Source organism: Choloepus didactylus, chromosome X, assembly GCF_015220235.1.
Source record: "Choloepus didactylus isolate mChoDid1 chromosome X, mChoDid1.pri, whole genome shotgun sequence".
NCBI lineage: Eukaryota > Metazoa > Chordata > Mammalia > Pilosa > Megalonychidae > Choloepus > Choloepus didactylus.
The window spans coordinates 94922344-94934377 of NC_051334.1; the positions used below are offsets into that span (position 1 = coordinate 94922344).

At 41.2% G+C, this 12034-nt stretch overlaps 1 protein-coding gene across 1 annotated transcript in view; it reads right to left on the reverse strand.

Moving 5' to 3' along the window:
• Window positions 1–11334, reverse strand: part of RPS6KA6 (ribosomal protein S6 kinase A6) — a 326190-nt gene extending 314856 nt beyond the window's left edge. Inside the window, exon 1 of the mRNA XM_037821825.1 lies at window positions 11228–11334. Coding sequence (XP_037677753.1) covers window positions 11228–11275 — 48 coding nt within the window. The 5' untranslated portion in view covers window positions 11276–11334. The remainder of the gene's footprint in view (window positions 1–11227) is intronic.
• Between the last annotated feature and the right edge of the window lie 700 nt (window positions 11335–12034).

The window sequence follows — 12034 nt, forward strand, 5'->3', positions numbered from 1 at the left end:
ATTCCACAATTCACAGAAAATTTATTTTTCACCTAATTGCTTGCTTAGGAAATATGTTTTTTTCTTGTTGGATAATGAGAACTATATAACTTCTTTATACATTGCCCTAGAGTCACAGCTGTATATCATAATCATCTGGAGAATGATGTCCAGGCCCACTCCAGATCAATTAAATCTGTATCTCTGTCAGTGGGGCAATGGAATGGACAATTTTTAAAAACCCCCAGGTAATTCTAATATACAGCGAGAGTTTAGAACTATCTGCCCAGAGGAAACTCAAAACCAAATTTACAATTCAATTATATGTGTAGTAGACTCTTAGGTCCTGTTACCTGTGTTCTATTTCACCCTCCAACCCCATCCTCTAACCTTTTCAAACACCTACTACTTTAATTTGTTTTCCCTTATCCTGATTTGTTATTGGATTATAGTTCCCGTAAACCATTTCAAATACTTTGTGAAATGAAGCAAGGCATAACAGTAAAATACACACACACACAGCAAAACCTATGTCAAATATACTGATACAGGTTAATATCTAGCAGTAAAGTCAGTTAAATAGAATGCCTCCAGAGCAATTCAGAAAACATCTCTATTATCTGCAAAAACCAGATAAAGCTTAGCTCTAAATCTCCCATCTAACTCCTTTCCTACCTAAAAACAAACAAAAAGAAAACAAAATACACAAAGGAAAAACTATCAGCAAGAACAGTAAATAATCCCTGGGAAAACATAAATGGGTAAACATTATAAAGCAAATTCTGACAAAGTGCTAAAAGGCTTACTTCAAGATTCCAAGTGCTCCCAAACTCATCTACAGATTCAATGCAATCCCAATCAAAATTCCAACAACCTACTTTGCAGACTTGGAAAAGCTAGTTATCAAATTTATTTGGAAAGGGAAGATGCCTCGAATTGCTAAAGACACTCTAAAAAAGAAAAACGAAGTGGGAGGACTTACACTCCCTGACTTTGAAGCTTATTATAAAGCCACAGTTGCCAAAACAGCATGGTACTGGCACAAAGATAGACATATAGATCAATGGAATCGAATTGAGAATTCAGAGACAGACCCTCAGATCTATGGCCGACTGATCTTTGATAAGGCCCCCAAAGTCACTGAACTGAGTCATAATGGTCTTTTCAACAAATGGGGCTGGGAGAGTTGGATATCCATATCCAAAAGAATGAAAGAGGACCCCTACCTCACCCCCTACACAAAAATTAACTCAAAATGGACGAAAGATCTCAATATAAAACAAAGTACCATAAAACTCCTAGAAGATAATGTAGGAAAACATCTTCAAGACCTTGTATTAGGCGGCCACTTCCTAGACTTTACACCCAAAGCACAAGCAACAAAAGAGAAAATAGATAAATGGGAACTCCTCAAGCTTAGAAGTTTCTGCACCTCAAAGGAATTTCTCAAAAAGGTAAAGAGGCAGCCAACTCAATGGGAAAAAATTTTTGGAAACCATGTATCTGACAAAAGCCTGATATCTTGCATATACAAAGAAATCCTACAACTCAATGACAATAGTACAGACAGCCCAATTATAAAATGGGCAAAAGATATGAAAAGACAGTTCTCTGAAGAGGAAATACAAATGGCCAAGAAACACATGAAAAAATGTTCAGCTTCACTAGCTATTAGAGAGATGCAAATTAAAACCACAATGAGATACCATCTAACACCGGTTAGAATGGCTGCCATTAAACAAACAGGAAACTACAAATGCTGGAGGGGATGTGGAGAAATTGGAACTCTTATTCATTGTTGGTGGGACTGTATAATGGTTCAGCCACTCTGGAAATCAGTCTGGCAGTTCCTTAGAAAACTATATATAGAGCTACCATTCGATCCAGCGATTGCACTTCTCGGTATATACCCGGAAGATCGGAAAGCAGTGACACGAACAGATATCTGCACGCCAATGTTCATAGCAGCATTATTCACAATTGCCAAGAGATGGAAACAACCCAAATGTCCTTCAACAGATGAGTGGATAAATAAAATGTGGTATATACACACGATGGAATACTACGCGGCAGTAAGAAGGAACGATCTCGTGAAACATATGACAACATGGATGAACCTTGAAGACATAATGCTGAGCGAAATAAGCCAGGCACAAAAAGAGAAATATTATATGCTACCACTAATGTGAACTTTGAAAAATGTAAAACAAATGGTTTATAATGTAGAATGTAGGGGAACTAGCAGTAGAGAGCAATTAAGGAAGGGGGAACAATAATCCAAGAAGAACAGATAAGCTATTTAACGTTCTGGGGATGCCCAGAAATGACTATGGTCTGTTAAATTCTGATGGATATAGTAGGAACAAGTTCACAGAAATGTTGCTATATTATGTAACTTTCTTGGGGTAAAGTAGGAACATGTTGGAAGTTAAGCAGTTATCTTAGGTTAGTTGTCTTTTTCTTACTCCCTTGTTATGGTCTCTTTGAAATGTTCTTTTATTGTATGTTTGTTTTCTTTTTAACTTTTTTTTTCATACAGTTGATTTAAAAAAGAAGGGAAAGTTAAAAAAAAAAAAAAAGAAAGAAAAACAAGGAAAAAAAAAAAAGATGTAGTGCCCCCTTGAGGAGCCTGTGGAGAGTGCAGGGGTATTCGCCTAACCCACCTCCATGGTTGCTAACATGACCACAGGCATAGGGGACTGGTGGTTTGATGGGTTGAGCCCTCTACCATAAGTTTTACCCTTGGGAAGACAGTTGCTGCAAAGGAGAGGCTAGGCCTCCCTATATTTGTGCCTAAGAGTCTCCTCCTGAATGCCTCTTTGTTGCTCAGATGTGGCCCTCTCTCTCTGGCTAAGCCAACTTGAAAGGTGAAATCACTGCCCTCCCCCCTACGTGGGATCAGACACCCAGGGGAGTGAATCTCCCTGGCAACGTAGAATATGACTCCCGGGGAGGAATGTAGACCCGGCATCGTGGGACGGAGAACATCTTCTTGACCAAAAGGGGGATGTGAAAGGAAATGAAATAAGCTTCAGTGGCAGAGAGATTCCAAAACGAGCCGAGAGGTCACTCTGGAGGGCACTCTTACGCACACTTTAGACAACCCTTTTTAGGTTCTAAAGAATTGGGGTAGCTGGTGGTGGATACCTGAAACTATCAAACTACAACCCAGAACCCATGAATCTCGAAGACAGTTGTATAAAAATGTAGCTTATGAGGGGTGACAATGGGATTGGGAAAGCCATAAGGACCACACTCCACTTTGTCTAGTTTATGGATGGATGAGTAGAAAAATAGGGGAAGGAAACAAACAGACAAAGGTACCCAGTGTTCTTTTTTACTTCAATTGCTCTTTTTCACTCTAATTATTATTCTTGTTATTTTTGTGTGTGTGCTAATGAAGGTGTCAGGGATTGATTTAGGTGATGAATGTACAACTATGTAATGGTACTGTGAACAATTGAAAGTACAATTTGTTTTGTATGACTGCGTGGTATGTGAATATATCTCAATAAAATGATGATTAAAAAAAAAATAAAGTAGCTAAACTCTGAAAAAAAAAAAAAGTTAACTGAAAGTTCACGTTTAGCTAACAGTTGTCAATTCACACGGATATTTTTCAGAACTAACTTTTTAAACTCCCACTTCAGATAAAGGTAAATAAAATCCAGCTGTAGGTTTTACATAGTTATGTAAGGTAATACTTGTCAATGGGGTCCACACACCACTGATTCGGCCTGGCCTCTAACTCGGGGGTGAGTTTTTAGTCCTTGCTCACCTGCATGAGCATCAGGCTGCAAACATCCCCTCAACCCATGCTCCTGGGGGCGGCTGGTCCGTTATTGAGCCTCCCACCAAGGTTCCCCTTTGACCTCGGCTTTCCCTTAGAGGTAGAAGGAGATGGCACTCAGACCTTCTGCCCTGACCCCTGCCAGCCTCTCCTCTGGCCGGGCTCCACTTTGGGTGTTCATGTTTCATCCTTTGCTGGCTGCCTGAGGATCGTGGGAGAGACACCGGCTACTGTGTGTGGGTGTTATCATTATGTGGATGCTCTGACCATTATCTTGTCAGATCTTACAAAAGAGAAGCCCACCATCCTGTAGGAAGGGTACGAGCTCACCTGCAGGCAAAGTCATTCTTGGTTTTAATTAGTTCGGGATGTGACCTACTGCATCTCAAATTGGAAGTCTGAACATTTAGGGGAATTGCAAAGTGAAAAAGTGGCAGTGATAAATCTTGGAGGCAGGTATTAGTTGTCACCTCTAAGTGAAGAGAAACAGTGCTGGAAATGAGGAATTCCAGGCCTGCAAAGTGACACCAACCCCCCAGTCTCCCGCACCTCTCCCCTTCCCCAGAAGAGCTAGAGTATAGACTTTTAGGAAAGTGTCATAGGGCAGAGTCAGGAAGCCTGAGTACAAACTATTTGTGGCAAGATCAGAAATCTGAAGTATATCAGTCAACTGTTTTTATCCTTCCATTTTTTCCTTCTTATCTGTTCTCTCCTAATATTTAGTAGTAGTGGAAAATTTCCAGCTGCTTCAGCTGTGCTAAAGGGAATCAAGAGAAAGGATCTTCATTCTCTTGGTAAAGATGGCCTCCTATGGACTGTCAACTTAAATATTGCATAAATAAAACTTCAAAGCTGAAAAAAAAAAAAAAAAGATTCCAAGTGCTTACCAAATCTTCAAAGCTGCTGCTAAAGACAATAACAGCACCACCAAGACAGAAATTACTGGAAGGGGAAACAAATCTGCATTTTCGCCACAAAATTATGGATGGGAGGGACTAGGAGGGGTGGTATTGAAACAACAATATGGCCACAAGAAAGCAACAGCAGCACTGTTAGGCATTATTATGGAACATTACGGTAATGATTAGCTCTCTTGATGAACTAATCAACGTGGTGAAATACAGAGGCTCTGCCCTGAAGGAAATGACCTGAAAATCTCCAGACCAGACTGGTTTAAAGGAAGAGATTTGGAAGAACTGAGAATGTACCCCTATGGGGGAGGGGCTAGGGCTCTTCTGATCCATCCCCCTTGCCTATTCCAAATATACCTGCTGAAAGCATACAAGAAATACATATGTTCCTGTTCACTATTCCAAATTCCAGAAAGAAGCACCATTCTTTCATTTTCTGAACAGCCCTCTGTACCCATGGGCTACTGACTAAATGAATACTGAAGAAACAGGAATTACAGGCATAAAGCCCACATAAAAGAAGGACTTTTTAGCTATAATTAATGCATTCACATTTGGTGGGAAGGATTTTAAGCATACCAAACATGATCAGAGATCTGTAGTTGTTGTTTCTTGTTCAAGACAGTATTAGGGAAGGGAAAGTTCATTTTAACTTTATATATCCCTAAGCAGCAAAGATAGATCCTTGTATTAGTCCAGTGGCTAGCATAGAGCCTGATATTGTCAGACACGAATTAAATATCTGTTAAATTGAACTGATTCCTACCACAATGTTTCTAATCTCAGTTGTTTTTTTATTCCTCCCTCTTAGCCTCCCACATCTAATCAATTGCCAAATTCTAACAATTCTACCTCTGCAAGATCTCTCCCATCAGTCCTCTCCTTTTTAACCCTTCTGTGTTTATCTCAAAAATCTCATTACTTCTTCCCCTGACTCATGCCTCCTAGCTGGTCTCCCCCACCTTCAGTCTCTCTCCCACTCCAATCCAACCAACACACTGCCATCGGTTATTTTTTAAAACACAGACATGATCATGTTGTTCATGTCCTCAAATACCTTAGATGGTTCCCACTTACAGAATAAAACTGAATCTTTAAACTGGCTTAAAAAGCCCCATACAACCTAGGCCTAGCCTATGTTTAGTATACATTTCCCTACCTCATCTCACACTATATCTCACCCTAGAGAACTTATACCCTAGCAATATCAGATTCCACCTTCCTCCCATAAACCTCCATGCCTTTGGTTATACTGTCCCCAATCACCTGAAATATGCTCCATTCATCTCTGCCTGTGAAAATATTTGCCTGTGAAAGTATTACCCACTTTCTAATGTCCTGCTCAAATTCCACCTCTTTTACAAGGTCTTACCAGATCCATCCCTAAACAACCCCCAAACAACCTGGTTGTTAGTGGTCCTGAGCCTTGTATAATTACAATTTCTGAACATGCCTCTCTTCCCCACTTAATTGCAAACCTATAGGAGCTGGAGTGCAACTCAGGGTGGTATATATTTAGGCATTTCCCATTATAGCACCATGTAGTATATTGCCTTGTACTCAAAAAATACTTGAAGAATTGAACAAACTCCTACCATGACAAGAGTTCAGAATAGAAAAAGCTAACAAAATTAAAAAAAATGAAACACCTCATTTGCACCTCATTTGTCACTTATAATAAATGAAATTATTTGTCTCATCCACCAAAGTGGTCATCAACATAACCTCATACTTTATTCCTGAATTAAAATAACTGGTCACCCTACTTGTGATTAGAAATGTGTGGAGTAAGAGCCCCCTATACTTAGATGAAATAATCAGATATAAAAAGGAAGTCTTGAGGTCAAAATTGCTCATGATAGTGAATACTGGGATTATGGCCATGTCTATCTAGATTCCAAGGACCTAATATAGGTGACAGTCATTCAGAATTTAGGGGCAGGGAAAGGGGCATGATGATGATTATAGGAAAATAGAAGGAATTACCGAGTACTGGAGGCCTACTATATGCAAAACACCTTGCCAAGTATATTAAACACATTACTGCATTTTCTTTTCATAACAACTCTTGAAGACAGTTTTTCTCTCATTTACAGATAAAGGTTCAGAAAGGTTAGGCAACTTGCACTAGGTCACAGAGCTACTGTGAGGTGCAGGTGGGATTGGAACCTGGATTTCTCTGCCTCCAAAGCCCATGTTCTTTCCTCTATTATACAGGGTCTCATGAAAATTAATTAAAACTAGCAGTTTTTCCCAATTTGCCATATAGTTGCCATCCTGGTTAAATTTTTAAGGTCTGTGGCTTTAATTCCAAACTGTTTTTATCAGAGGAATTCATTACTCTCAAAACCAACTTTGTTACCACAAAAAAAAAAAGAATGAAAATTAAAGTAAAAAACAAGACCCAAAATATCTCACCTCCCCCATCCCTCCCTATTATTCATTTACTTTTGTCCCTAGTTTTCTACTCATTTTTCCATATACTGGATAAAGGGAGTGTGAGCCACAAGGTTTTCACAATCACACGGTCACACAGTGTAAGGATATATTTTTTTCTGTGGTAAGGAAAATTTTCAAAAATTAATTATGGTGTTGAATGCACAACTATATAATGGTACTGTGAACAATTGATTGTACATTTTGGATGACTGTATGGTATGCGAATAAATCTCAGTAAAATTGAATAAAAACAAAAACAAAAAAACAACAAACGAAGCTACAGAACATAATCTTATGATGATGCATTGTAACTTATGATATGATATGAAGATATATGAAAACAGTTTAGGAAAGCTTTTTCTTCTGCTCTTTCTTCAAATGTAATTGCAAAAATTCATTCCTTAGCTTCTGGCTAGCCCTTTCTCTTCTGTCAGTCCTCTAGAGTCCAGACCTGATGTTTTCTGTTTTCTGAGTTTTTCTGGAAAATGCAACACAAATACTCCTTTGTTGACACCTCATTAGATCCTAAGTTTGGTAAATAAAAATGTTTTTATATGTCAGAAATTAAATATCTGTAACTTACCAAACAACAACTGCACAAACTATAATGTACATAGCACTAATTTGTGAAAAGTTCACTTTACTAAAACAGGCTGAAGATTATGACCCCTGCACAGGAATGACCAATACCCACCCCACCTCAATTAATCCTGACAGAATCCAGGCAAGACCTAAAATTGTGTCTGAGGGGTGATGCCCTGTGCCCAATAGACCTTATTGAGACAGTCCTTGCAAGAGCTCTAACGAAGCCTCTTGATTATCCTGTTTCCCCTCTTGCAAGAACCTTCTTCCCAAGAGCCATCAGAGCCTGTGCCTCCCTTATTCAGGCCCATTTTTCACCTCCCACTGGAACCTAGTTCTTCATTGAAACTTTGGACACTTTTTCCCATAGAACAGATTTATAAAGAGCAGTTAAGCTATTCATCATTATACCTCACTATTGTGTACTGATCTGAAAACATAACAGACCTTAAAATTTTTTTCCTGTGGGGAAAATATGTTAACAATTTCAACCAACCAATTTATACACTTTGGAATTCAAAAGTTAAGAACTTCTCATACAAACAAGGTAGGTAAAAGATACTGAAAAAGACTCCAAAATATATGGTACCGTCTATAATCTTTAATCTTACCAAGATTCAGCACACACAGAAATTGACAGAAATTGCTTCCTTTGACATTAAAATTCACAAATTCTTATATTTTCTTTAAGGATTTTGCACCTGTTTGGATCTATTATGTCCCCTAGAAAGGCCACATTCTTTAATGCAATCTTATGGAGGCAAACATTAATTTTTTGATTAGGGTATGACTTTTTGATTAGGTTGTTTCCATGGAGATGTGACTCACCCAAACTATAGGTAAGACACTTTGATTAGATCATTTCCATGGAGGTGTGGCCCCGACCATTCAAGGTAGGTCTTGTTAGATCACTGGAGTCCTTTAAAAGGCTCAGGAAGAGAGACAGGAGCTGGAGCTGACAGAGATGTTTAGAGATGCTTGGAGATGTGGACAGAAGGACATTTGGAGATGCTAAGCTAAGAGATGAAGCCCAGAGTTTGCCCCAGAGAAGCTATGAGTGGTCTCCCAGACGCTTAGAAAGCCACTGGAATCAGAAGCTGAAGGCAGTGCAACCTGGGAGCAAAGAACCAGCAGACGCTGGCCATGTGCCTTCCCGGCTGACAGAGGCATTCTGGATGCCATTGGCCTTCCTTCAGTGAAGATATTTTCTTGTTGATACCTTAGTTTGGACACTTTTAAGTCCTTAGAACTGTAAATTTGTAACCTAATGAATCCCCTTTAAAAAAGCCAATCCATTTCTGGTATTTTGCATAATGGCAGCTTCAGCAAACCAGAAAAGATTCTAACAAATTTTTTAAAAATATATATATTGTAGAATGGAAATATCCTTAGTTCTAAAAATTATCATGAATTGAGGGCTGTAAAACTCAAACTCAAAGGATAACACTTTCAAAGCCAGCATTACAAACATGTAATTAAAATAAATATAAATTCTGGGAAGTAAAATATTTTCCTTCTTATTAAAGAACACCCTTAAAGAAAATCTCCTTTAAGTGCTAAGCAGGTCTGTTTAAATGCAGCATTTAGTTTCCACCTAGAATATTTTAATTAAGTCACTTGTAGGATTAAATCTAACCAATCATAATTGCTTAAAACAAAGAAGGCAAAAATACTATCTTCACCACATTATCTTCACCTCTCCTTTTACTTCATAGGGATTAACTATTTCCACTGGAGTATTTTTCCAAATTGCTGAGGTAGAGAGACCCATTGTTAAATCTCTACACTACCTAAAACACTGCAAATAAAAAAAATCATATGAAGTAATTACAATTAAAAACATACCACACTCATAAGTTAACCAAAAGAATAAAATAACAGGCATGAGAAAGGCTCCCTACCTCCCCATCCCTTCCTTATATCAAAGCATTTAACTATTTTTATAAACTAAATGTCTGTGACTATCAGTCAATATAGTACATACATACATACATACATACATACATACATACAACAAAATTTCTGTCCCCTTGCTAAAACCTTGTGTAAGTAGGAAGCATACTCATATTCTAAGAAGAAATTAACTGCTCTTCATTTATCCTGTTTTAGAGATGTGAACTATGAAAAAGTATTTCAGAATTGCCTAGTTCACTAATAAATAAAATATTTCCTATAAGCACAAAGGGTTCAACTTTAGGCTATTTCCGAATTTATTTTTTCTACATTTCTTTTCAAATGTTATTCTAGCATGTACACATAACCCTAGTTTAGTTGGAATCAAGGAAAAAAAAAACGAAGTAAACATACAGCAGTCCAAAGCGTGTTTTAAAAGAGGGAGCAAATTCTTGAAAGACAAAGGATGTGAGCGCCTACCTCATCCTATGAATCAATTTGGCATTCACTGACTATTTTTAGGAGCTGTATGGTGGCCTCTACTGGAGTAGTACGCTGTCAGTTAAGTTGTCAGAAAGGGATCCAATTTTCTATCACAACAAGGCACGTTTTTGTGTTTAAATGCCGCCTACTTTAATAAACAAACACAACACAACACACACACACACACACACACACACACACACAATAAAAAGAAAGTACCTGTAAGCATCTAAGTTTCACTGACCAAAGCCCAACCAGAACAGTTCCAGAACAGTTCAGAAGTAAGAAGAGCAGGAAGAGAATCGCACCAAACTATTTTGGATGAACGCCACCAGGTCTTTCCAGAGAGTGTCCTTAAAACGACTGGGACTTACTTTTCGTCTTCTGTTTTACCGACCAAATGGGGCGGGGAAAATGGTTGGGGAAGGGAAAAGAAGGAGCAGGAGGAAGGGCACCATAGAATTGAAGGGACCAGAAGGGAGGCAGAACTTCACCTGAATGTAGATAAAGAAACCCCTCCAATTAATCTCGCCTTTGGTTGTTACAAAGGTAAAGAATCAAACAAGCCACAGCGAGCCGAGAAAGCTAAATTACCAGGGAACAATCATCCCTATGTGCAAATGTCCACAGAATTACTTCTTCACCTTGGTGTGTTTTTGTGACGCTGGGTTCTTAAAGCGCTAGGGGTTAGACAGCGAGCACTCGGGAGTCAGCAGCTGTTCCTCAAAGTGTTCCGAGCCAGCAAACTCCGCGCAGTTGAGAAAGAGGGACGCACGGAGTTCAACACAACACCCGGCGCGTCCCTCAGTCCCACTTCAGGTCGGAAAGTGAAGAAACTTAGTCACAACAACTCCCGTTTGGCCCGCGAGGCAGGCGCTCCGCCCGGGCCGAGACCGGGATGCACTCACTACCCACGCTGGAGTCCGCTGCCTCGTCGCCGCTGGCTCCTGAGCCCAAGAGCAGTTGGGGCTGCGCCTGCTCCACCGCCCCACCGCCTGAAGGGGGCTTGCCACAGCACCCAGCCTCCCAGGCCCACGCCCCTTTTCTCTCGGCCCCTGCCAGGGTTCTGAGGGGAGGAGGGGGTGGATCCAGCCCGCTTGGCCACCACACTAACCACGCCGCTAGTCACGTCGCCGCCGCCAAGGCACACCTCCATTTCTTGGTCCCAGGGTTCGTCCTGAGGAGCAAACGGTAGCATCTCCCCTTCAGGAGCACCCGAACAAGAGCTGCCGACCGCCCTCGCAGCCACGCATCCAGTCTATTGAGCTTGCCTGCTGCCGCCACCGCCGCCGCCGCCGTGATCCCCAGCCCCGCCTTCAGCGACTGCTGCCCTAGCTGCAGGGTCCTCAGAGGCTGGGATTGGGGGGTCGCCGCCGCCGCGAGCTGCTGCTCCCCATAGACAAGACAACTCTGTGCTGCCTCTCCTAGAGCTGCTCAGCTTGTGCTCACCACTGCCGCCGCCGCGACTGCCGCTCGACTGTGACTACCCCCACTCAGGCCCCCTCCCCGCTCCCAGCTCTGTCAATATGGCGGCAGCATTACCTGTGCGGCGCCTGGAACCACTACCACCCCCATCCCCCCTAGGCAGCGGCACAACGGCGTCACACGAACGTCAACGGTGATTCCCCTGCCTGGGGTGAAGGGGGAGGATGGGAAACGGGCGGGGGTGGATGCAAGGGACCGCGTGGTGGGGTTTGGGGAAAAGGGGTGGGGAGTGGGAAAAAAGGGAGGGGGAGTGTGCTGGGCGGGGTAGGCGGGTGAAGAGTAGTAAAAGCCACAGCTATTGCTTTAGTAAACCGCCCACTCCACGGAGCATGCGCATGCGCAGCACTGTTCACACATGCTCAGCAGGCCCTTTCAGGTCTACTGAGCAACCTTGCCGGAGGGAGGATTCCCTAAAAGGGTGAGGGAACTGAGGGACCCTCCTTAGCGTTTGAGGAGCCAATGTCAGGAGAGG